This window comes from Nematolebias whitei, chromosome 19 (assembly GCF_014905685.2).
Source record: "Nematolebias whitei isolate Nwh7 chromosome 19, NemWhi1, whole genome shotgun sequence".
Lineage (NCBI taxonomy): Eukaryota > Metazoa > Chordata > Actinopteri > Cyprinodontiformes > Rivulidae > Nematolebias > Nematolebias whitei.
In genome coordinates, this window is record NC_056516.1 from 17,748,137 (window position 1) to 17,775,973 (window position 27,837).

Sequence of the window (27,837 nt, forward strand, 5' to 3'; positions counted from 1 at the left end):
ACACACACACACACACACACACACACACACACACACACACACACACATTACCTTTTACCCCGTCCTGGACAAGATCTGACAGATAAACAGAATATTTTCAGTCTAACACGTCACAAAAAGTAGCTTCCTTGAAAACTTCCTGATTTAATCTCCAAGTATGTTTTATTTATCAAAATAACTTCATAAAAGTGACAGCCTGATACTTAACAGGACCCCTTTTAAGAACTTTTTATCACTTGAAACGTTTGTTGTGGGGAAAAAAAAGGAGGTTTGAAAACAGACCAAAGTGTAGTTCATCAGATTTATTTACAAAGCTTTGGAGAACAGAAAGGTGGACAGCTTAAGATCTTGTTGCAAGGAACGCTGCAGGTAATGATGTCCTGAGAGCGCATGCTGTAACTGCACTGACGACGTGACATGTGGGAGGAGATATAAGAAGGTAGAAGACCAAGGAGTGATATATAGATGAAGATGAACCAATGCGAGCCTATGTGTAGATAATGATGACCAGCTGGTCAGGAAGTAAAGGGTGCAGTGATGGGTATGGTAATATCAGTTATGAATCTTAGCGCACCATGATAGACAGCATCTAACATCTGCAAGGAGCTGGAAGGGGCATTCATGTAAATGTCACCATAATCAATAGCTGGTAGAAAAGTAACAGCTACAAGACATTTGCTGACACTCAGAGTTAAGCAAGATCTATTTTCTGAAAAAGAAACCCAGTTTTAATTTCAGCTTCTTTATCAAGTTTTTGATGTGTGGTTTCAAAGAGAGATATGCGTCAAACTAAAATTCCCAAGTATTTGTAAGCATCTACAAACTCAATAAAAACATGATGCATGGATGAGATAGGAGGAAGAACTGCTGGCACCGACTTTCTGTTAGAAAACAACATCCCTTTAGTTTAGTCAGCACTTAGCACCAGTTTGAGATGGAACAAGTCTGACTGAATGATGTCAAATGCAGAGTGTAGAAAATGGAAAACCTTGGCAACTGTGTTAGCTCGGCAGTAAACAATTGTGTTGTCAGCAAAGGGATGCAAGGATGTGTCAGGAATGTAATGATCTGCATTATTTATATAATTGTAAAAGGAGTGGGTCTTAAAACTGAGCCTTGTGGCACACCATTAGTGACCATTAGGTAGCTAGATGAAATACCATTATGTCAAACACGTTGCCTCCGACTTGAGAGATAGTTAGAAAACCAACCAACAGTTTGATCTGAGAAGCTAATATCTGACAGCTTATGGCATGTCATGATCTACAGTATAAAAACCTTTGGACTGTTGCACTTTGCTTCTTCTAAGTAAAGTGCAGCACAGTAACTCTTAGCATCTAGTGCGTCAACATCATAAAAACAAATCCTTTTGCAAAGCAGTCATTGTGCTGTGTTGTTTCCTGAAGCCAGATAGATGGGAACATAAAATGTTAAAGAGTCCAAACACGTCTTGACTTTAGTATTTACCAGTTTTTTTTCTATAACCTTAGCTAAAATACAGCGTTTGGAAATCGGTTGGTAGTTTTTCAGTGTATTGGGGTCTCCTCCCTTCAGTAAGTATTATGTTGCATAGACACTAAAAATGTTTGACATCGGTTCTGCTATAATTTGCGCAACTAGACTTAATAAGGGGGCAGCACGGTGGCACAACTGGTAGAGCTGCTGCCTCTCAGCGAGCAGGTCCCCGGTTCAAATCCCGGCTCGGGGTGCCTTCTGGGTGGAGTTTGCATGTTCTCTCTGTGCATGCGTGAGTTTTCTCCAGGTACTCCGGTTTCCTCCCACAGACCAAAAACATGCATGTTAGACTGATTGGTAACTCTAAATTGTCCCTAGGTGTGAGTGAGAGAGTGAATGGTTGTTTGTCTCGTTTGTCTCTATGTGTCCCTGTGATGGACGTGTGACCCATCCAGGGTGTACCCCGCCCCTCGCACAGTGATTGCTGGACATGGGCACCGGCGACCCCCGTGACCCAAAAGGGAAGAAGCAGGTAAAAGATAATGGATGGATGGACTTAATAAGGAGGGAGGTCATTAGGGCCTGCAGATTTTCTAGTATCCAGACTTTTTAGCAGATTAGTAACATCACTGAGAGACAACGATGAAATGAGAAGGTAAGATTTATTGAGCTTTGAATTTTAGGAGAAATTAGACAAGTAAGTGATTTACCATTAAAAACTTTATCAAACAAGAAACTGAAGGTAACAAAATCCTCCCTGCTCAAGCTGTTGCCCCCGCGACCTGACTTCGGAACAAACTCAAAATAATAGATGGATGGATGGAAATCATCAATTCATATTTAATAATCCCCTATTCTTCCATCCACCACAGCCAAACAATGTTACGAAATACAGAAATGACTCACTCAGTTGTAAAGATACTGAGCTGAAAATCGGTGTGGTAGTAGCCGAGAGTCATCTTTAACACAAACCCTGAGCACTAGCAACTTATACAAGAACTTTACTTAAAATTTGGAATGATAGATTATGAATTCTCTCTAGAAATGTTATTTTTAAATTTAGACAATTTATCAACAGAAAGCTTTATAAGCTAAAGACCAGAGGCCCTCGTGTACACTGCTTGTAGCTCATAAACATTGAAGACCAAAGGCAGTTCAGAAAAAAACATATTTTAATTGTTTATTAGAAGCAGTTGTTCAAATACAAAGCAAATACAAACAGTAGGAAAAAGATTTTTTTTTTTAATTTTTGTTATTAATATTTCCCCATTGCAAGTTCCACATTCACTCTCCCGTGTTTTCCTTTTCTCATTTCCTAAGTCTGGTGTGTGAGTGTTAAATTATGTAGTAAAAAGAAGAAATACATTATGGTACATCATTTACAAACAACCAAAAAAAAAAAAAAAATTCAAGACGTGTATTTACAATTCATACTCTAAAAAATGTACGGTTGGAATAAGTCGAGAGAACATTACCATGCCTTCCCTCAGACGTTGATTTGAGCTCCTGTCTCCATTGAATCATCAATAACTCAATAAAATCAATAACTTTCAATCAATAACTTGTTACTTTGGGAGTTTGAGACAGTATCAGGCAAAGACTGGTTTCAGGTTTCACGCCAACATATTCCTGCATAGTAATGCTTCACGTTCTGTTTTCCAGCTTTTGAAAAGTACTTTTAGACAAATCAGATTAACTAGAAACAATTTTACAACTTTTAGTTTTTGAGGAGTTCGACTGTTGGACACTGATAAATGAAACTGTTGTACAATTATACAAAAACAATAATAAGCATGGCAGTGTTTTAGAGTCACTCATAAAAATAAAAAATAAACTATTTTGAATTTTTTTTTTGGTTTCCAGTTTTTAAAGTTAATTTGCATGTTGCAGTAAAACATCAAAATTAGTACTTTAAGAAAAAAAAAACAATCAAAAAGGCTGAAATAAATGAGGTATTTTGAGTTTAAATAAAAAAAAAAAAACCCTCACTGCAATAAATAAATAAATAAAGTTAAAAGATAAACCCAAGTGTTAGTTGGTAATTTTTCCAGTGCATACCCCTAAGTTACAATTAATAAAGTAAAAATAAAAACAGAACAAATACTGTCAGCCTAACAAACAAAGGAGTTTGATTCGATGTTTAAATGTTTTTACCGCAGCAGAAAAGTTTTGTATCTTGAAACTCAAACAAAAGGAAGAAAATCTTCCTGATCAATATTTTTCTTCTAACGCACATAGCATGAGCACGTGCGAAGTTATCAGGGGCCTTCCATCTATCGTGATTAAAAATTAAAAACAATAATGAAAACGACCTGTTTTCAACTTTCTAAGACACTTGTAACTGATCTTTAATAAATACAGTAATTGATCACTAGTTATTGCAGTGGCTTCATATTTACATTTAAATGTAAAAAAAAAAAAGGATAAAATTCAGAACCTCATTTCAGGAATGAACTTCCTGAGAAGCAACGTTGGAAATATAAAGAAATGAAAGAAAACTAACAACTTTGTAGTTGATAAATTGATGGCAGAGAAATTAAGTATTTTACAAGAATAAATAAATTAAGAAAAATGTCAAACTTCAGTCAAACCATATTCGGATGAAAAGAGCATCTGCAAAAGTTTGGGACGTGAAGCTTATCAGGATATACTAATGTTAAAAACACAAACAAAATAAATATATTTACATCAACTGAAGTCATATCGCATACAAGAGGTGATCAAAAATCATACATTGTTGAGATCTGTTTGCGGAAAAAACAAAAGTATACATTTTACATTCCTAGCTGAAGACTGTACACCATCTTGTGTTGAGAGGCAGTTTCATATGGCAGGTTTATGTCGCGCTGCACTAATATAGTGCAAATATGCCTGAAAACCAGAGAGGCAGGACGGCAGCACAACAACTCAGGCTCACTTTGCCTTTCTCGCTCTGTTCTCTTTGCGAGTTGCGTCGAGGCCGAAGCAACAAAGGAACGTCTGAACGTTCTCCGACACACCAAGAGCGACAATAGATGGAGAGACATGTAACAAAGCTGTTTGAAAACTCAACTGAAATGAGAAATGTTTGTGCTTTTACAGGAGAAAAAAAGAGTCTTTTTTCTCTCCATCAAGCCGCTTGTGTGCCACCAGAAGATAAGCAGCAAAGGCAGACTTCCAAAGGCAGGAAGAGAATTTGTGAAGGCTCTTGTAAAACAGTATAAATAATCAAATTTAAAACAGAAAAAAAATAAAATAAAATCAAGGCTGCTACTGAACACAGATGCAGTACTGATATTTTACTGACAGAAAACTGTTTGCTGACCAATGTCCTGCTCTGACCCCGACACGAGGAGGTTTACCCTGTGTCCCAAACAGAGGACACCCTGAACAGAAAGTCAGGAAGAAGAAACAATCGACATATCAGCGTCTCCATCAGAGGACATTCTGTACAGTAAGTCAGGAAGAAGAGACACGTCTACATGTCGGCGTCTCCGTCGTACGCCAGAGTCAGAGGTTTCAGTCTGTTGTTCATCTGTCGTCTCTGCGGCTTCTTTGGCTTCTTGCTGCAGAATGAACAAATGGCATGAATGAAAAACAATATTTATTCAATCATCTGCTTCTTGTTGTAACTAATCCACTAAAAAAAAACAGTAACACTTTACAATAAGGTACACAACATTTGATTCACTGCTAGCGAATGCCTCAGGAATGAATCAGGAACAAATCAGGAGCTAATGGGTAGCTAACCAGTACTTACTGGGGAACACACAGCCAAGCCTTGTTAGGGGGCTACTGGTTAGTTACCACAGGAACAAACCAGTAGGTAATAGTCAGGTCATTCCAGGTCTCTCATCAAGTACTTGGTATGATGCTTCACTACATCAGTGAACAAACTAATAGCCAGGCAATGGTTTGGTATCAGTAAGTGATAGTCAGACATAGTTAAGATGACACCAGTACAAGATCATGAAATTGCTAATCTGTGGTAAGAATCCAATAAAACCAGTAATCACTAGGAACAGGTTTTTGACAATTACGAGCTGTGACCTCACTGGTGCAGGGTTTATTCAGAACCCACATGGAGTTTCTCCTCTATTTATGTGGTAACAAACCAGTAGTCCCCTAATAAGACTTGGTTGTGTGTTTCTTAGTAAGTACTGGTTAACTACCCATTAGCTCCTGATTTGTTCCTCTTTGGTTCCCTTGGTAACAACCCATTAGTTCTTGATTAGTTCCTCTTCATTTACAAGGTAACTAAGCAGTAGTCCCCTAATAAGGCTTGGCTGTGTGTTCCCAGTAAGTACTAGTTAACTACACATTAGCTCCTGATTTGTTCCTTAGGCGTTTCCTAGTAGTTAATCAAATTTCGTGTACCTTATTTTTTAAGTGTTACCAAAAAAAAAAAAAAAAATCTAAGAAATGTGCTGCTAATTTGAGATATAATTTTTCTTCTCATATTCATGACGTTTGTATTCAGATTTCTACATATGTGAACATTTAATTGAGGCTCACTGGTACTAACCTGTATAAATAAAGGGTGGATGTATATGAACATTGGCCTTTACCTTAAAACTATATGTTTAAAACCAAGTTATTTTGTAACAAGTTTATAGCATCCCAGTAACGGCCCAAGAGTTTAACATTTTATTCATGTTTAAATTATCATTTATTAAAAGGATAGTCTGGACAATTTTGAAGCAATGTTCTGTCAATTAGGTATTATTAGTACCTTAGGTAGTACCTGTAGTACTATCAGGTATTAATAGTACATCATCAAATATGACCTCAGTCATAGAACACAGTGTGGAGAAAAGGGCTAAGGTCTTCCTCCAGGCCAGACTAGCCCAACAAGTTTGTTTTATATATTTTCTAAGCTCATAAAACAACTCTTTATCAAAACTGACACCAGCGTGAAAAGATGCTACATGAGCTAATACCAAACACGGTATATGCTACGACACCAGGGGGTTATTTTATAAGAGACTAAGAAACATTATAAAACTGGCCCTCATTTGGCTGTCCTGATTGAACCTGGAAGAAAACATCGGTTCTTTTGTCCCCACTCTCCTCTTCATGCTCTGACTGACATTATGATGCAGAACTAAAACAATTTGACAGGACCAAGGTCTGGGAATAATCACTTAATCATACTTTTGTTTTCCACACAGTTGGAATAGTGTGCTCTGATCGTCGCGGAGGGATTTGATTAGTGACTATAGTTTTTGGAGATGAGTGTTTTTCTGGACTAGAACTGAAAAGGGAATGAAGTAAACCTTAATGTTTTTGGTGCAAGATATTCAAGTGGGGAGGAGTTACACTGTGGAGAAGAATAAAGGTAGGCTTTTTGTTTTGTTTCTTGTGCATGGCAGCGATGACTGATGGACCCTGGCGAGTGGAGGGAACAGTTTTATTCATGACCGGTTGCCATGGTGGATGGCCTGTGGTGGCCTCGGCCATCATAGATTCACCTTCGGCTGCCCAAATCATTTGAGGAAGCTGTACTTTTAAACAATATGAAAACTAGACGGCATAGTTTCCTGAAATGATTGAGGTGGTCAGTTTACAAATATATATATGGTGGTGGCCATCTTGGATTTTGATGTGGCAACCCAGTTTTCAAAATTAACTTTCTTATACTTAGATATATCCACACACCAAAATGTACATCCAAACCTGACATGCATGTCAAGTTATCATGCTCACAACATGCACGGACAGACGGACTGACAGATTGACAGACAGAGGGCATTTCCCCTTTTCGCTCCACAACGGGGGATAAAAACTTTCAGGTGTGAAAGACCACTGCTGATATTAAACCTCTAAACCTTTGCATGACACTTTGATGGATTGTCCAAACAACGTTTGAGTTACGTATCAAATATTGATCATCTGAAGCTGCTGATCAGCTCAGTTGATCAGTCTAAAGTTTACTCCACTCCCAGTGACTGATGCATTCAGCAGAGTCAGCAGACCAGCAGGCCCATATTAACACGAACATTGATTGAGGAAACAACGATACACATGGGGTCATGCAAACGCATAGACATTTCATATAAGCTAATGTAATATTATTTTACACTGGAAGGACATTTTTGGGTACAAACTGTTTTATGAGCGCAACAAACTGGATATAAAACAGGCTGTTGTTTGACCAATCATTAGCCTGGCCTGGTCTAAACGTTGCCCTGTGTGTGTTTTTCCACACTCTGTACACTCTGACTGACGTCACAAGTGATAAGCTGCAAGCTATTGATATCTATTAGACAGAGCATCACTTCCAAAATGGCCAGAGTATCTCTTTAATGTATTGTTTTTTTTTTCATTTGGCTGCTCTTTTTAGGAGGAGCCACAGCAGATCATATGTAATCCCATCGTCCTCCTGTATATCCTCCTCCACTACATCCATGAACCTCCTTTGTCGTCCTATTTTCATTGCACTGTTCAGTCCTCATCCATATATAACAATTTAAAATGTCAAAACTGTTACATGTTATAGAAATGATTTAGACAAGGGCCACTGAAATGTGCTAATGTGTGGTAACACTTACTAACAGAAAATATAGGATCTTTCAATTTAAAAAATAAAGATCTTAAACATACTTTTTCAACCAGTTAAAAATACGAATCAGTGTATTTTTCCAGATCATAACTCAGGCCCTCAAAGAAAATGAGTATGAAACAAGATGAAATGTGACAGACTGACCACTAGATGGAGGTCTAATGACAAAAAACAAAAATGTCTCCACAAACCATCAGCATGGACTGAGAGAGCACGCTTTGCTGCAGTTCATTGATCAGTTCTGCTGTTTAAACCCTTTTTGTTCTCATCATATAAACGTGTGTTATAATAAATCCAAAGGTTTAGACAGCAGACTGCAGTTTGTATTCAGAGTGTGATGCTGCTCTGCTCACCTGCAGGATGTAATCCACTGGCATGACTGAACAGGTAGGCACATCCTGTCTGTTTGTCGAGGGGGGGATATGTAACGTGGAGGAGGCCCTAACTAAGAGATGAGCGTTTCAAAGGGGGGCGGGGGCAGCTCCAGCTGTGAATCATCTTGTGATGATGGAGGGAACAGGCTCTTGTTGTGCCGTTTCAACTCATCTTGTTCTAGTTTCTGGCAGGCGGGGCAGGTGTAAGGCACCGTGTGGATGCTCGGGTCGATCCAGTAAGCCCCGTCTGACGGGGAACTGGGCCTAGACTTGTGGTCATGGCAACAAGCACAAAAACTGCCCAGAGTGTGGGAGTGGAGACACACAAGGACAAATATGAAGAAGACAAACAAACAAACAAACAAACAGACAGATGATAAAGAAAAAATGAAATGAATGAGCAACAATGGGCAGTGATGTGATGGAGTTTACTTTATTTCTCTTCACTTCATAAAAGTCTCCTAACAATAAGATTTAAAATATTTAGTTTTTCATTTTGTGTCATTTGTATATATTTATTTTTACAAATATCCCTGACTAATATCAGTACTATTTGTCATTACAAAAATAAACCAACCAAGGAAGTTTTGCCTTCATTGTGCAGTTTTGCAGGACAGTGAAACCTGTGACGACTGACACCATTTTAAGAGAAAAATCATCGCAAACATTTTTTAACATGTTTAAAAGTTAAGACTGTTAGCCTCTTCAGTGTATGTTAGGAACGTGACTCACCAAATGTTTGAGTCCTTTACAAATGCTGTATGCCATCTATACATGGCTAAACTTTAAAACATTTTGGTTAACTTCAGTCCTTTTTAAATGTGTGATCTCATCTCTTTAGTAAAACAATATTTTTTAAATGTTTTCATTCATGATTAAAACGAGACTCAAATCCATTTTTTTATTTTTATTTTTTGCAGCTGTTTCTCGCAGGGCTGCAGGGAGCTGATGTCTATCTGCTGTCACTGTTCTTGGGGTGGTGCACCCTGGGCAGGTCACCAGTCCAACACAAAGTGTAGAGACATATAATGAACAGACAACAATTCACTCTCTCACTCAGAGACTATTTAGAGTTACTCATTAATGTAAAAGGCGTGTTGATGTCTGTGAGAGGAAACCAGAGAAAACTCCCAAGTTCATGATGACCCGAGATAAAATGCACTGAAAAGTCCCAGGCTGCAAGTCTTTATTTGTTTATTTATTTGTTCATTTATTTATTTACTTGTTTGTTTATTTTTGAATAATTTATATATATATATTTTGTTTGTTTGTTTAATTGTTTATGTAATTATGTATTCATAAAATTGTTTATTTATTATGTAAAGCCTTATGGCGTTAATTTTTATATACATTTCTTGTTCAATGAGGCAACAGCTTTAACCACTGTTTCACCATGTTGCCCTTTAATCCTATGGATTATATGAAAAGCAAAGACGGCCTCCAACAGTTCGTTGATGAACATCACTGATCTGCTTCTTAAAATGAACTCCATCACATCACTGAATGCTGAACAAAAACATGAAAAATCATAAAAACATGAAGGTTGAAAGTTGTTTTAGAGTTTGTTACATTACCAAGCTAAATATGTCATCGAGACGATGAAGATGAGGAGAACAAACACTCCAGCTGCGACGCCGTACACCCAGGTCTTCAGTGTTCCATCTGCACACAGACACACACAAAGAGACACACACAAAGAGACGCACACAAAGAGACACACACGTTATTTGACCTGCGGGGTTGTAATTAACAATCACCACGGCACTGATTTTATTTTTGTTCTAAAATAAAAACCACTTTTTTTTTTAAACTCATTAGGAAGATTTTCTGTTTTTTTTTAATTTATTTATTGTTTTTCCTTGACTTGTTTATTTCGATGAACGGTTCTCAACTGGTCGGGCTTCATCACCGCTCCATGAAACGCCTTAAGACGAATGAAGAACGTTTTCAACTTCTCAGATTTATTGACTGAAAAGAGTTAGACCCTGAGATGATAAAATAGAAAAACTCTGGATGCACTTATAGAAAAAAATAAACGAAGAACCAAAACAAACAGCAAGTGGCAAAACTAGAGAGGAAAATATTAATTTTTATACTCAATTACCTGCATTTGAACTCAAACTAAAACCTTTTCTCAGCAACTTCAGCCTTTCTTAAAAACAGACTCTGCTGTTCAAAATGTCCTGAATCATGCTCAATAATCCAGGTAGAAAAATCTGACAAAGTCAGAGTTAACTTTGTTAGACTCTGCAGTTCCTTCACTCACTGACATGAACTAAAGTCCAGATAAAGATTCATTACGTAGCTTTAGCCATTGAATTTATAACAAGGTTCTCTAACGTATATCTGTTAAATCTGTGACGGAAACATTTGAAGACTAATATAACAATCAGAATGTGGATTTTTTTTTCTGCGACGTCCATGAGCTGAAAAAGAATAGAAACAGGTTTGAGACTCCCTTGAGGGTTGCTGGTTGAGAATCCCTGTTTTTAGTGTTAGTAATGTGTTTGAATGAAGTTTAGTTAACCGCTGATAGATTCAAGCCTCACAAAGTGACTTACCTGGACCAAAAGGCTGCAGGAACCATGTCCGCCCAGCCCGGCCCGGTGCGCTGGCTGCAGGCTGGATCGGGTTAAAGGCTCGAATGGTCTTGACATCAGCTCTGTTGTCACCTGCCGTTGGGATCTCCAGCACTGGGATGACTGTGCATTGATCCAGCAGGCCGTCAGATGTCATGACCTCAGTGTAGCCCTCCTCACAGCCGCACACCCCCGCCTGAAGTTCACAGGAAGTTTTATTCATTATGTTCAGCATCTCAATCAGCTCCTTTTGTCTTTTTATACTAAATATTAAAACAATTTAAGCTCTAAGGAGCGTATTTCAACCCACCCTTGGTGACTTTGAAATTTACATTTTAAGTCATGGACTTCCTAATCATCTGTCATCAGAATACAAAATCTGTTTAATTTATTTTAATTAAGAAGTGCAGACAAAAACATTTATGGATTCAGAGGCACTTTGGTGACTGCTGGCTGTTCTCCAAAGCTTTGTAATGCATCTGATGAAGTCTACACCAGGCTGTTCAGTCCTTTTACAAGTGGTGTGAGAGTTTGGTTCACGTTGCCAGTAGTAAGTTGGACCCCTTCAAGGTGGGAAATGGACTCCGTTAGGGTTTCCTGTTGTCACCGATTCTGTTCATAACTTTTATGGACAGAATTTCTCGGTGCAGCCAGGGGGTGGAGGGAGTCCGGTTCGGTGGCCTCAGGATTCCGTCTCTGCTCTTTGCAGATGATGTGGTCCTGCTGGCGTCATCATGTTGGGATCTTCAGCTCTCACTGGAGCAGTTCGCAGCCGAATGTGAAGCGGCTGGGATGAGAATCAACACCTACAAATCTGAGGCCATGGTCCACATTCGGAAAAAGGTGGATTGCTCTCTTCTAGTCGAGGGTGAAGTTCTGCCTCAAGTGGAGGAGTTCAAGTATCTCTGGGTTTTGTCCATGAGGGAGGGAAGAATGTAGCGTGAGGTTGACAGACAAACTGGTGCAGTGTCTGCAGTATTGAGGATTCTGTGCCAGTCCGTTGTGGTGAAGCGGGAGCTGAGCTACATAGAAGGCAAAGCTCTGTTTATCGGTCAATCTATGTTCCTACCCTCACCTATGGTCATGAGCTCTGCGTAGTGACCAAAAGAATGAGATCATGGATACAGACGGTTGAAATGAGTTTTCTCCGCAGAGTAGCTGGACTCTCCCTTAGAGATAGGGTGAGAAGTTCAATTATTCGGGAGAGACTCAGAGTAGAACCGCTGCTCCTCCACATCAAGAGGAGCCAGTTGAGGTGGTTCAGGTATCTGGTAAGGATGCTTTCTGGATGCCTCCCTAGGGAGGTTCTTAGGGCATGTCCAATTGGGAGAAGACCCCAGGAAAGACCCAGAACATGCTGAAGAGACTATGTCTTTCGGTTGGCCTGGGAACGCCTCGGAATCCTCCCAGAAGAGCTGGAAGAGGTGGCAGTGGAAAGAGATGTCTGGGCATCTCTGCTCAAGCTGCTGCGCCCAAGACCTGACCCTTGGAACAAGTGGAAAATTATGGATGGATGGATGGAGTCTACACCTGATCATTTTGGGAATCTCTTTTTTCCTCGACATTGTCAATTATTGTTCTGGAGTATTTATTTAAATTCAATAATCTGCACAAGTTCCTGCCCTTTCATAATAAAAGACCTGAATACAGGCATGGTGTTAGTTGCTCGCAATCTACCTCCCAGAAAAAAAATCCTTTGTTTTATTGACTATAAGGTCCAGAAAACTGTCATTAAACCCGACAAAGAGTTAGTTTATGAGCCTGGGACAACAGGAGTAGTAGGGCCTACTGTTGTCTTTCAGACCAGCAACTAGGGCCATGTCATCAGTATACTTAATGAGGGAGAAGTCTTTGTTGTTATGACACAACTCATTTTCAAGAAGATAGAAGTGGAGATTACACACAACCCTGTGGAACACCGATGTTCAGAACTCTGCAGTAAGATAGTGTGTTATTGACAAGACTTGTTGGGGTCTTTCCCCCAGAGATAATGTGGAAAACAATGTGATCTGAGATACATGAGCAGCAGAATCAAGGCAGTAAAGACCCATCTGATGTGAGGTTCAAAGTACTCTCCACATCAAAAAGTGCTGGAACTGAGAGTTACCAGGTACAAATACACACAATAAAAAACAGTACTACAAAACAGGACCACAATACCTGATATCTGACACCAACAGTTAACCAACACAATATCTTTGAAGATTGATATCTTGTTTTTCAGCCAATGCAGAGAGAACATCATCCGTTGTGTAATCCACAGATGAATACTGGCTTACATGTGCAATGTTCTGGAGATAAATTAAGCTTAAATGTAAGAGCACACAGTGACATATTTTGTCTTATTTGTACTAGAAGAGTAGTGCTAAACTGGTTCTAATTTTGTAAACTAATTGAATGACTCACCTCTGTGCACAGAGACAATGGTTTGGTACAGGGTGGGTCACAGGATCGGTCAGCCAATGGTTTTGTTACTGCCAGGCATCCACCTGTGGAGCAAAAAGGTCAAAGGTTAAACTTTAAATCCTCTTCTAGGAAACACAGGTGAAATTAAGTGCCCGTGGTTTACATATTTTCACATAACTGACTAAAAACCATTCCAATGATAAGAATAAAAAAATGCTACAAATTCAATTCAATTCAAAAGTGATCTCTAGTAGATCAACTCATAAACACAAAGGCTGCTGCCAAGGTGCAAAGTGAGCTAAGCAGGGATGGTGTGGACAGAAATGAGCATGGAAAAGATGTGCATGGCCAAGAACACAGTTTTGTAAGACATGCTCACAAAATAATTGTGATATTCAAAGAATATCCTGATGCATGCTCAAAGACTTGCCAAGCAAAACATGACACAGGGCTCACTTGTCACTTGGTTACAAAATTTAAGTATTTTCTTGCAATAATAAATCAAATGCAAGTCAACTACTGGTTCCCAATGGTCACTGTCCATTAGGATACAACCTTAAGATCACTTAAACTTTTAAAAAAAATTTTTTTTGTCTTTTAAAATTCTTGGCCCACATTGCAATTCTATCACACTAAAACAAGCTCCAAGACGTTTTAACTCCAGTTTAGAAAAATATACAGAAAAAAGAAAATGAAGATGAAGTAACACAATCCTTCTCTTTCATCTCATTCATTCAAGTTTGTATTAAAGGATGAATTTATCATTCCTACACATATTCAGACAATAAAAATTGTTAAATAGTCAACTGTGCATCCCTGGGGCCCTAATAGATAAGGTGCTACAGACCAACAGACACTCAGCAAAAAATATGCATGGAAAAGCATGGTAATCAGAATTGTTGCATATTTAATAGGTGTCATGCTCAAGATCAGAGCTGGAATGAATATTCAGGATGTTAATGCTTATGAGGAGAAAATCGTTACGTGCCGGTTGTAGCAGCCCCGGGCACGTGCATGATCTGGAGTAAAGGTGTGATGCTGAACACCATATTAAAGCTTCACAAAGCTCTTTGCAGTCAGGTTCTCATTCATACAAACACCAGTAGAGCACTTTTTGTATTCAAGGAAATGCAGCATTTTCTTTCACCAGAGCCATAAATAGTATGAACATTAGTGCCAATAAGGGATTAAGCTCCGGGACTAAGAAACTAGAGACACTGGAGAATTGTAAGTGTGTGTTATTTATGGAGTCATCAATAAAAATGAACAGCAAGAGTCAAACAGCTGCAGCAATGCAGGGTTATCTGATTTCATCTATAGGAGACAATATTCTGAAAGGTTCTATGGCAGCATATGATAAATAATTCAGCATTTAACAGAGCAGGATTAAACAAGATGAACAGACAAGAGTTTGAGATGTGATTCTCACCTGTGACATTCAGCCCATCTGAACGCTGACACCAGACATGGCGGGACGAGCCTCTCCACGGTCCAGTCCTCCACTTGTACTCAAAACACTGGCCACCTTCAGACGCATGGTTTCAGTGCAGTTAGTTTCAGTACATCTAGATTGTTTGTCTATCAATCTAACTTTCTGGATACACTGAAAGACAGTCCATGTTTGGCAAAAATCAAACGGTGTTCCTCCAGGATCACGGTGCAACACAGAACATAAAGTGCAAATCTATACAACACACAGTGCAGATGCACAACAGAACAATAAATACAAACAGACCTATAATAAATGCAAAAAGACATCTAACCTAATAATAACATTTCAATCTAAACAAAAAAATTAAAATTCAAGACTAGAGGCACATGTTGATTAGTACATGTGCAGTACATGAGGTAGAAACATGTTCTGATATGAGGTTAGCAGCATAAAAGTCTTCTATTTTTATAGCAGCAGAGATATAAACTAAATAAGGCACAAACACCTCCAGCACCACTGGAGCTCCCCAGGGCTGTGTGCTCAGTCCACTGCTGTTTATTCTTCTTACTCATTGGTCTGAAATCAGAACAGGCTAATATTCACCTTAATCAGCTAAAATAGGTGACAGGCCAAACAAGTCCTAGAATTCCTAAAAAAAAAAAAAAAAAAAAAAAACTTCCAGTCTTTAAATGATCAGTAATGAGAAATTCTGATTTTATTTTATTTTTATCATTAATTTTTGCCTGTGACTGCACCATCAGCACAGCACAGAGATGTCACAGCATCCATGGTGTGGAAGTTTTTTACTGCAGTTTAAGAAAACCAAAATATAGAAATTTGCAATACAGTATGTGTAAAGAATTAATAAGTCAGTGAGGGGCCACAACCTAAACATTTGGGACAAAAACTTAATCTGACATTTAACATCCCACATTATACCCCACATTAAAAACATTACTAGAAACGCTTTCTTCCATCTGCGTAATATCGTTAAAATTAGAAACATCTTATCTAAAAATTATGCAGAAAAACTGGTTCATGCATTTGTCACGTCTAGACTGGACTATTACAATGGTTAGTTATCTGGATGTCCAAATACTTCTTTAAAACGTCTTCATTTAATCCAAAATGCTGCTGCCAGAGTCTTAACTGGAGTTAGTAACAGAGATCATATCTCTCCAGTTTTAGCTTCCCTCCATTGGTTCACGGTCATATCCAGAATTGAATTCAAAATATTGCTTCTAACCTACAAAGTTTCAACAACCTAGCTCCATCTTATATTTGTGATCTTGTTGTTCCATATTTTTCTAACAGAGCACTTGGCTCTCAGACTGCAGGTTATCTCGCAGTCCCTAGAGTTTCCAAAAGCAGAATGGGAGAAAGATCTTTCAGTTATCAGGCTCCTCTCTTTTGGAACCAACTTCCAGTTTCTGTCCATGAGGCTGACACATTGTCCAGTTTTAAGACTGGACTTAAGACTTTCCTTTTTGATAAATCCTATAGTTAGGGTCAGCTTGTTAGGTTGCCTTAAGCTTAGACTACTGGAGGCCAAATCGATCTCACTTCCTTAAATGAATTGTTAAAACTGAACAGTTTTCATTTGATACTATTTATATCTTAACATGTGATTCTTGACCTGCCATTGTGTATCTGTTCCTAACAAACCCAGCCAGTCGAAGCAGATGGCCGCTTGTCCTGAGTCTGGTTCTGTTAAAGGTTTCTTCCTCATGAGGGAGTTTTTCCTTTCCACTGTCGCCTTCATGCTCAAGATGAGAGTTCTTTCTCATATAGCTCTTCAACACTATTTAAACTTTTGTTGAGTTTTTAAACATCAGTAATTCAGTTTGTTCTTAGATGTGTTCAGTTCAGTCCTGTCAGAGTTAAACTCTATTTTTATAAACTCATAAAAGAGCTGCCTACAACATTAACATAATACCTATTTCTAACTTTTGTAACACACAAACTCACTTCAACACAGGCTAAAGAATTTCTTCAAATATTAGACGTAATAAATGTTTGGATTTACTCTGCGGCAGCACGGTGGCGCAACTGGTAGAGCTGCTGCCTCTCAGCGAACAGGTCCCTGGTTCAAACCCCGGTCCAGGGGCCTTCTGGGTGGAGTTTGCATGTTCTCTCCGTGCATGCGTGGGTTTTCTCCGGGTACTCCGGTTTCCTCCCACAGACCAAAAACATGCATGTTAGGCTGATTGGTAACTCTAAATTGTCCCTAGGTGTGAGTGAGAGAGTGAATGGTTGTTTGTCTCTATGTGGCCCTGTGATGGACTTGCGACCCGTCCAGGGTGTACCCCGCTCCTCGCACAGTGATTGCTGGACATGGGCACCAGCAACCCCCGTGACCCAAAATGGAATAAACGGGTAAAGATAATGGATGGATGGATGGATGGATTTACTCTGCACCACTGTTTCAAACACACCTGTGCACGGCTTTGCCTCCAGCTCTTGTTCCGGACACTCAAGCAGGTTTTCTGGATCCTGGGCCACCACTGCTCTGGAACGGACTTGGACTGAGCCAAAACCCTGGTCTTTCCCATTCACACAGCTCAACTGGCATGGACTCCATACAGTCCAGTCTGTCAAGTAGCACTCTCCTGTAATACATAAGAAAAGGTCACAGCCTTGGATTGTTAGATGAGTTGGATTTTTATTTTCAACACACACAGATAATTAAACACAATAACCTGTTTGTGATAAAGTGCTTTGACCTTTGCTGTTGCAGTGCAAATCCATAAAAACAGTGTCTTACTCTTTTAACGTTGACTGTCAAATGGATGCTGAAAAAAATTACATATGTATGGATATATTTTAGACTAAATCTCTCTTTCTTTCTCTCTGAACTTACCTCAGGGAGCCGAAGACTCCATCCAACCCAATAATAATCTAATACCAGAACACAACTTATTTAAGACTTACTGAGTGAAAATTAATTAGATGATTACATAGAAATCAATAAATTCTTTATTCCTTCTTATTCCTAAATCAGTCAGAGCATGGATGGTATTTGTGATAGGCCCACAGTGTGAGGATCTGTGCTCCCTAGGTTGTGTCTCCCTCTTGTGTTCGTTCCTTCTCCTCAGTGTTTTCTTTGTCATGTTATTAGCGCCTGTCTCCTCCACCTGTTTCCTTTCCCAGGTGTGTATCCCCTTGTTAACATCCCTATTTAAGTCTGCGTCTCTGTGTTCCTCATTGTCTTGGCATTTCCCTGTCTACCTCCATATTCCGTCTTCCCTCCAGGTCCCCAATGTCAAGTAAATTTGCTGCCACGTCAGCCTTTTGTTTTTGTTAATAAATTATTTCTTATTATAATTCTCTGAGTCTCCATGGTCTGCCTGTATTTGGGTTCGACATCAAACCACCGGAACATGACACACAGTGTTTTGGAATGTGCACAGGCCATTTGTAGGGAGGTGGTGGTTCATCTCTGTAGTGGCAATGTATCGGTATCCTGAGCGGATCATGATGGGGTGTCTTTATGCCATGGGGCCCACATGAACCAGAATGGCTTGGTTGTCAAAAAATTTAAATATAACGGACCACAACAGCCTCATTAGTCTAGGTTACAATCACATTGTGTCCACACAGTACTAGCAGTACTACTGTAGTGTGTAGTATCCTACTTGGATTAAAGTCTGCTAACGCAGAGAGTCATCCAAAAACAGCTGTGCTTTTCACATACGTAGAACGCACCTTTGAACCCAAAGAAAGCAAATGGTTTTTGGAGGATAACAAAGATACATCTGCCAATGATATCGGTAGAAGATGCTGTAGATACTGATCTGTTTTCCACCCAATTGTAAATTTTCTTTGAACCACTTCAAATGTAACCCGAGGTTGACCCCCTTCCTTTCAGGATCACCCACAGACTGACAGCCCCTCCATCATACAGGAGTTGAGACTCTATGCTCTCACCCTTCATGAACTCAGGGATTAACATATAGGGGTGCTTTTTTGGATTCTGATGCAGTTTGGGGCATCACAGTGGCTCAGTTGGTAGAGCTGTTGCCTCTCAGTGAGCAGGTCACCGGTTCAAATCCCAGCTGGGTACCATTCTGGGTGGAGTTTGCATGTTCTCTCTGGGCTGCGTGGGTTTTCTCCGGGTACTCCGGTTTCCTCCCACAGACAAAAACATGCATTTTAGACTGATTGGTAACTCTGAATTGTCCCTAGGAGAGAGTGAATGGTTGTTTGTCTTGTCTCATTTTCAAACAGAACTTACTGTTAGTAAGTTTTAGAGAAGGGTGGGATTAAAGTTGTATTTCTTCTCACTACTTTTTCAAATAAGTTTCGTTTTGTTAATTTTTTGTTACAGAACTTTTTTTGTTCTTATATATGTCTGAAACTAAATTAGGACTATTTCTGAACACCTTTCACCATCCGTTTTTGCCATAACTTGTCATATTCCTATCTGTCAATAAATGTCACATAAACAGTGCCAAACTTATATCAAGTGTGTATTTTAATGCAATTATCAGATTACTAAGAAGAAAGTAACTCCTTATTTAGGATAATTTATTGAGACTGATAATCATATAAACCATAGATTTATAGTTTTCCTTCTTTCGAAGGTGGTTTTATCATTTATGATTCATTAATGATTCATAACTTATCCATTCTATATTGTGTACCCATACACAACAAATAAGTAATTGCAGCTCTCTTGTGATGCTACTATAATAACCAATCTATGCTTTAAAGCCTCAACAGTGTCTCGCCACATTCAGCTGTCCTTCATTTGTTTGTTGGGTGCAAAGAATGAAGCAGTTGTTCTCATCATGGTTCAGCTTGCTGGACAAGGAGGAACGAGGGATGATTGTGGTGGAGGTTCTGCACAAAACAACCCTTCACCTCCATTCTCTCATGTCTGAATAATGCTTGCTTCTTCATAAGAGGACTGAAAACATCAATGTGCTTAGAGCTGGGCATTCAGGGATTCAGCTCCAAATTTGATGACACAAGGAATCGAACATTACAGATCAATTCAAAATATGGATTATACGATTAAAACAATATTTCAGTTTTAAGGTTCCTTTATATTTTATATAAATGTGTTTATGTCACAGTATGCAGAGTGAATACAAGAGTCTCTCTGATATCGGTAGTCACAGCCCGTTAGCTTATGTCTGTTGAAAACATTAAAGTTCCTTTCCTAAGCTGTAGATTTGTGGGCGATGCTGGAGGAGGTCCAGAGGAAGTTCCCCATGTTGCTGCAGCTTCAGACAGCTGCTTCCTAATCAGATTGGTGGCAGAGGTTTCTGTATTCATTCAGTCTGATTAAACCGTTCTGCAATACTTTTTGTTTCATCTTCCAGATTGTGACTATAGGTCATGAAAACTGCCTAACACAGACCAGTCATAGTATTTATCCTGATCTACTAAATATTTATTCATCACCACTAAATGAAAGCTTCCTAACAGTGTTTGATTGACTTACCTGGACAGGGAACAGTACAGGGTTCCTGCAGAATCATTTGTCTATCTCCATCCACTGAAAGCTCCAGATCTCCACACAGCTCATCATCAACAACACTTCTGTCCTGCTCGCTTGAACCGTCTGACACAAAGCAGGAGACATTTCTGAAGCGAATGCCTTCTCCACACTTTGCCCCCTGATGGGAAAAATATAACATTTTAATAAAAGTGATAGAGGGTGCATTATCTAATACAATTTTTGTTTTAATTCTGATAAATTTGTTTGTATTCCTGGCTGGACACCACACAAGTCAGATTGGGTGGAGGTTCTGTCCTTGCAATGGACCAGCCTCTGTCCTGTTGAGTTTAAAATGTACCCAGATATTGTGTTTGGAGAAAGTCCTACTGAGCTTTTCAGATACTCCAGCAACATAAAGGGTGATGATGCTTGCTCTTCTCCCTGTTCTGTTCTGCAGTGGGTTTTGGATTGGTTTGCTGATTTGGCAAAGGCTCAGATGGGATACCCACAGGTCTGGAGAGCTTTTTTATATATGTTTCTGTTCCTTTTCCTTCCCTTCTGTCTTTGTGGAGATGTGTTCGGCCCAATGGTGTAGAGTTCTGATGACAGAGAGTTTGTGTTCCTGTGGGTGGTGAGAGTCCAACAGAAGGATAATAATCCTGCAGCATGGGCTTGTTGTTTAGTCCAATAGAAGGTTCTGATCTGTGTGAGCAGGTTTCCTGTAAACGTCAATTGGCTTGAGGTTTCCATCTCTTCCCATGCCTACCAAACAGTCCAGGAAAGGTAGTTTGTTGTCGTTAACATCCTCTTTGGTAAACAATGTTGTTTCCTTGAAAGAGTCCAGGGCTGTCTGTTCCACTTCCTCCATGTACAGATTGGCCACATTCGGTGACACTGGAGATCCCACAGCACAACCATGCTTCTCGCTGAAGAAGTTGTCATTGAATTTGAAACAAGTTGTAGAAACGTAAAGGTCCAGCAGGGTACAGATCTGGTTTGGGGTGAAACTGGTCCTGTTGCTGAGGTCATAATCTTGTTGAAGATGTTTCCTGATGGTTTTGACTGTCTCTGCTGTAGGTTTACACATGAAAAGTGAAGTGACATCAAAAGATACAAGAGTTCTCCTGGCACTAGCTTTTTGTTTTTCTTGGGTTTTTTTTTCTTGTTTTTTCTTGATTCAAGAAAAAATAATGCAGCTTTAGACCTGATTCCAGTTCGGCTCCATGCCAATTTACACCTTCATGCAGGTGACCTAAACTTCTCTGTGAACCAGACAGACAAAGAGCCTGACTAGCCTCCAGGATGTGGGGTGAGTAGTTCCACTTTAATCTCTGTGTTCATCCAGGCACATAACCAGGCCTCATACAGTTCTATAAGGCTTGGAACTCCACACACTCCAGGAATTTTTAAATTAATAAAGCCTCCTGATGGGAAGTGAAACGTCTTCAGCTTCAGAATAGAAATCCAGTTGTTTTTGTTTTTAAGCTTTTTTTTACTTGGTCATGACCTGAGACTTCATCGGCATCGTGTCAGATAGTTCTCAACAGTTAGTTCCTTATCGGCTGTGACATCAGTCATGAAACACAGACTATGGAGAAAATGGCCAGACGTCACTAAAGATTAGCCAAACAAGTCCAGATTTGATTATTTTTCATGCCTTTTGGGCCTGATTAAACTACATTCAGCAGTCTCGGCATCATCAGTGTGTATCTATGCTCCTCACACATACAGTACATTAATGCAGAAAGATGGACACTGTTCAGTTAAAAATGACAAACAAAATAGGTTGTGTCAGGCAAATGTGGGGAGGTTTATTATTAGGTAATGTAGCTTTATTTCACACTCATATGGCCTTTTGAAGAAACAGTTTTATAAGCCAGAAAAACAGTTTAAAATACTGGCTCTCATTAGGCTAAGACAGCTGTTTCTTTTTCCATACTCTGTGTTTTATGACTGATGTCATGGCTGATCAGGAAATGATTGTACTGATATCTGTTTGACACATCATCACCTTCAGGTTGACGGGACTATCCCTTGAATTCATATAACAGATGGGGATTAAAATTATAAACACACAGATTCTTTGTTCCAGGTGTTATTCTGGGTGTTGTTCCTTGCTGCAGTATTCCTATAAAGATTAGACTCTGACTCAAAAAGAAACAAATTATTTTGGTTCAAAGTATAGACGAGATACTTCCATTTTTTATTTTATTGTTTTTTAGTTTTTTGTTTACACAGTCATGGTGTCAGTAATACTCATTGAACCTGATACAAACATTAAAACAACAACCTCATCACTTTGATTGTTCCATGGGGAAGAACCACAGGTTTAAAGAAAAATAATGTTTTCTATGAGGTTGTTGTTAGGAATGTAGTGAACTTAATCTGGTGTCACGACTAAGCCTAAGGTCAAAACCCTTGACCTTAAGAACCTTGTGGGACAGAAACTGTCATTTCATTGATTTGAATCCAGAGATACAGGTTCACCCATCCTGAGACTCTCTTTCTTGATAATCAAGTGAAAGAACACTCTCTTTTTATTATCATTACTATTTTACAAATGTTGATAATCAAAGTGTCTTAGTTCAAACCATTTTAGATGTTGCAGTGAACTAATCAATTTTATTAACTGTGTAATGATTTTTAATTCTCATGCAAAGTTAGAATTCATGTTGAGGTCTGTTACAGATTTTTATGCATTTTCTGACTTCTGCCTTTGAATGAGCAAGTGTACGTTTCCAGGGTCAGGAGTGAAGCAGACATGCGTTGGAACAACTGTCCTGTTTATATCCTCTCAGACATCAACAGGGGGTTTTGGCACCTGTTTCTTAAACTCGCCAAAACAAAACTCTCTCTGTCTGTGAGAACATTTCTGATCTTTCCATAACAATTCTTGCTGCATTCTAACCTTTTACGTCACAAAACACACCCCGTCTGGTCGGTTCTGGCCAATGGGAGACTCCCGTATGAACCGGGAAAAGGGCTCTTTAAATTGTCGGTACTTCAGTTCTACACAGTTCTGCTCAGTTCTGCTCAGTTCTGTTGGAGTTCTGTTGGAGTTCTGTTGGATACACAGTTCTGTGAGAGTTCTGTGCGGAGAAGCCCAGTTCTGGGAGCCGGGAAGATCCGGACATGACAACAGAGCTCTTCCGAGTTTCATGGGATTATAACATTTTTCACTGAGGTGAGCTGTGGGAAAACAGAGTCTCGCCATTACTCAGGACGAGTAACAGCATCCTACGGAGACGCTGAAGGGTGCGTTAAACGGAATCTCGCCTGAGACATCTCCAGGTAAAAGAGTCGATGTCACGACCTAAGTGTACTGGAAGGAAAAGCTGAAGAAAGCCCGGAGAGTGCCGTTCTGTTAACACTCTCCCTCAAACCCCATCTTTTACTCTTCTTTAAACTTCTTTCCCATCTTTAAACTCCTCTCTCAAGTAGAAATTCTTCCAGATATTTAGAAATGTCTGTGTAAAGTGCTCATCCACATCCGTGTGGGTAAAAGATCATAGTTGTACAGTTTTCATAAATGTCTGTGGTGAAGCAACGGAAAAATCATGGCCGTATGATTTTTCCTGATTGATTGCTTATGTTGTTATTTTCATAATTTGCCAAATTAATGTAAATGTTTGATGTTAAACTTTGATTCTGTAAATAAATGACCGCATTCATTTTGATGGGTCAAATATAAATGACGTCTCACGTTGCATTTCATTAAATTCAATGCACGTTTTATTCAGTTCAGAAAAATGAGGAATCCGTGTTAATTGATGAATATATCTGAGCATCTGTTCATCTACAGGAAGGGACATTACACAAAATGTGCTTTGTTACTTTGTGTTTGGACACAATAAGTTCCTTTTTTTTTATATGCCAGTATCCATGGAATATTAAAGATTATTTTCCATATAAACATTTTTGAACAGTTTTAAATAAATGTAGCTGATAAATAAAACATTAGACAATAAGATGGAGAGTATCTAACCTCTGACTTGCACTCAGACCAGGCACTGTATCTCCAGCTGTAACAGGGCTTCACCAGACAGGGCTTCCACTGTTTCATCTGCGATGGACATGGCCTCCCATCACCTTGAGGAGACTGGATCACTGCTCGTGTTCTCCACAGTTTACCTGAAGAGAGCAAGTGAAACAATAATTAAACGTATTGGATGAAATATGAAATGTGAATGGGTGGCACAGTTGGTAGAGCTGTAGCCTCAGTTAGAAGGTTGTCGGATCAAATCCCAGCCGGGGGTCTTCCTGGGTGGAATTTGCATGTTCATGTTGTTTCCTCCCACAGACCAAAAACATGCATGTTAAGCTGATTGGTAACTCTAAATTGTCCCAATGTGTGAGTGAGAGAGTGAATGGTGGTTTGTTTCATTTGTCTCTATGTGGCCCTGTGATGGACTGGAGACCTGTCCAGGGTGTGCCCAGTCTTAACCATAGTGACTGCTGGATATGGGCACCAGTGACCCCCCGTGACATGAAAAGGAAGAAGCAGGTAAAAATAATGGATGGATGGATGGATGGACGGATGGATGGATGGATGGATGGATGGATGGACAATGATGATGAATGGATGAATGGATGTTGGATGATGAATGAATGAATGGATGATAGATAGATGAATGAATGAATGGATGGATGGATGGATGGATGGATGGATGGATGGATGGATGGATGGATGGATGGATGGAATGTGAACTTTGTTAAAAGAAAGCAAGTCAACAAAACATCTGGAGGACTACAGATGTGGAAAAACTGTTGATTCCACTGAAGTTAAAGTCGATTCTGAGCTTATAACAATAATTGTTATTTTGAATTGGGATTCTGTGAAATCTTTTATTATAATACCTTCTGCTTATAGCTAAATGAAGAACTTAAGACGTAAAAATAACAAGTAAATATTCTAATTTAACAAGTAATAATACCTTAATAATAACAAGTAACTATTCTAATCTAACACGTAATAATAACTTAATAATAACCTTAATTTGTAGAAATTTCAGTGCATGCAGAGCAAAGGTAGGAACAAAGTCGATCACTGACGTCTTTTAACAACTTATTAATTATTTCATAGTGGTGTATGCAAGAAAACACTTCTTTAAGAATCTTTGCACTGCTGCTAATGTCATATTTCAGAAATATAAATATATTGTTCAATTATTAGTTGGGTATATGACAGCAGCAATAACCAAGGCTTGGCTGGAGCCATGGCACAATGCCATGATCATCAATGCTTTGTTCATAAAAAAAGATTTGGGGGGGGGGGGGGGGGGTTGTACCTCATGACAGAATACTGAACCTTGTTTTTGTTTCCAGGTTTATTCCTTATTTTAAAATAATGTAAGCTTTTTACCGCACATGTCTCTCATACAGACACATCCTTCTGGGGATGTCTTCTCAAGAAGTCTGCAGATAAAGGAATGGAGAAGTGTGGGGGAACCTTCTTTGTGGCATTCCCACAGTCTTTTTGTTAAAAGCATAAAATGCACATTCTTGCCTGGGGACAGATTAGGATTGCTGAATAAAGCCTGTATTGGTTTCCTATCTCTTATTTGCTCTTGTTGCATCTGGTTGCTCATGGTTCAGTGCTAAGTGCTCCCTGAGCTCCCATGCACGCTCTCATGATGGACCACTAATCAATGACCAGATCTGCTGGTATTAATTCAAGGTCAGAATGCTCCCACACTCAGGTTTAGGACTTGAACACAATTTTCACATGATAAAGATTTCTGGTCTCTGCTTATCTTAAAAGGTTAGCATGCTATTTACTGGTCATCCTGAGGATTGTGTTCATCTCTGGACCATCAGAACGGTGTGCACCAACAGAATATTAATCTGAAGAAACAATTCAGGCTGGAAATCTATCTATCTATTCCCACAACTAACAGTTGCCCCAGGTAATTATGAGAAATAAGAGTTAAAATTCTGTGTTTATCATGTTTGCAACACTATGAAGCAAATAAAATAAAAGTTTATAGAAGTGGCCAATGAAACCAGTTCATATTTCTGCTAACACCGGAACCCTTCCAGGCCGTTCCACCACATCACATGAGCAATGAATTCCTAAGGAATAAAAAACACTATTTGGCAGGACATGGAAAATCAAAGCTCCAATCTGCAACAACTCTGCCTAAAAAATGTTGCAGCAACTTACCTGCCAGGCCACAAGTGTGAGTGCACGCAGACCACGTGGACCATTCTGACAGCTGGCAGTTGACAGGACATTCCACGACACAGGAAGCATTCATCTGCCACTTCCTCTCGAGACCCAGCTGCAGAGGGACATGACTGAGTTTCAATAACTCCTCTAAAATGATTGATGATGACATTGATTGACAACGTTGACACTAAGTGGACCCATTTTATGCTCCACCAAAAGTAAAAGTAACATTACAGGTTGTACAGACTCTGTTTTTTGATGTAGGACCCCAACACCTAAAATTGACCCCTGTTCAGGCATCTGTTGTATTATTATTATTATTATTATTATTATTATTATTATTATTATTATTATTATTATCACTATTATTACATTGTTGTAACCTTTAGAGTAATACTTAACGACCAAACAAATTTTATTGTTCCATATTTTCCTAACAGAGCACTTCACTCTAAAACTGCAGGCTTACTTGCGGTTCCTAGAGTTTCCAAAAGCAGAATGGGAGGAAGATCTTTCAGTTCTCAGGCTCCTCTCTTGTGGAACCAACTTCCAGATTATTTCCGTGAGACTTTTGATAAATCCTATAGTTAGGGTTGGCTTGTTATGCTGGCTTAGACTACTGGGGGACAAACTGACCTCATCTCCTTAAATGAATTGTTAAAATTAAATAGATTCATTAGATATTATTTTTATCTTAACATGTGATTCTCGATCTGTCATTGTGTATCTGTTCCTCCTTCCTGTTCCTCTCAAACCCAACCAGTCAAAGCAGATGGTCGCTTGTCCTGAGTCTGGTTCTGATAAAGGTTTCTTCCTCATGAGGGAGTTTTTCCTTTCCACTGTCGCCTTCATGCTTGCTCAAGATTAGAGTTCTGTGATGGAGTTAAATTGAAAACAGTCTGCTCTTCAAATAGATAGTGTTAAATTATTATTTTATATATGAATGTTTCTGTTCAGTGCCCTGAGAAGACTTCTGTTGTGACTGAGTGTTATATAAATAAACTGAATTGAACTGAATTGAATTGAAATACCAGACGTTATGAGATGACAATAACTCACTGGTACTGGGGAGGTGTTTACTGTTCATTACAGACTGTTCTGAAATATTACGAGCCCATTTGGACAGTTTCCTGCTCGACCATGCAAATACAATGAACATTTATTTCATGTAAATAAAACCCAGTCTGTACAACTCGCATTACTTTGAGTTTTTGTTTTTCTTTCGGCTGCTCCTGCGTTCAGGAGTTACCACAGTAAGCTCACTCGTATGCAAATTTGGCAGTTGTCCTTATGCAGATGCCTTCAACAATTTCCTGCGGGATCAGTAAAGTTCTACCTTATCATATCTGTCACAACCACAGAGGACAGAGCTACTAAGGTGCTCTACTCCACCCAGATCCAAGGCACACAGGGAGCAGCTGGGGGGGGGGGGGGG

The 27,837-nt window shown here is 39.2% G+C and overlaps 1 protein-coding gene across 1 annotated transcript in view; it reads right to left on the reverse strand.

The window, feature by feature from the left end:
* Positions 1-4,912: 4,912 nt before the first annotated feature.
* LOC119426090 (thrombospondin type-1 domain-containing protein 7A) overlaps positions 4,913-27,837 on the reverse strand; it is a 124,860-nt gene continuing 101,935 nt past the window's right edge. The window contains exons 18-26 of the mRNA XM_037693650.1: positions 26,397-26,514; positions 24,219-24,364; positions 20,237-20,411; positions 17,223-17,396; positions 14,785-14,880; positions 13,356-13,438; positions 10,932-11,145; positions 9,945-10,032; positions 4,913-5,000 (exon numbers count right to left, since the gene is read on the reverse strand). Coding sequence (XP_037549578.1) covers positions 4,913-5,000; positions 9,945-10,032; positions 10,932-11,145; positions 13,356-13,438; positions 14,785-14,880; positions 17,223-17,396; positions 20,237-20,411; positions 24,219-24,364; positions 26,397-26,514 — 1,182 coding nt within the window. The remainder of the gene's footprint in view (positions 5,001-9,944; positions 10,033-10,931; positions 11,146-13,355; positions 13,439-14,784; positions 14,881-17,222; positions 17,397-20,236; positions 20,412-24,218; positions 24,365-26,396; positions 26,515-27,837) is intronic.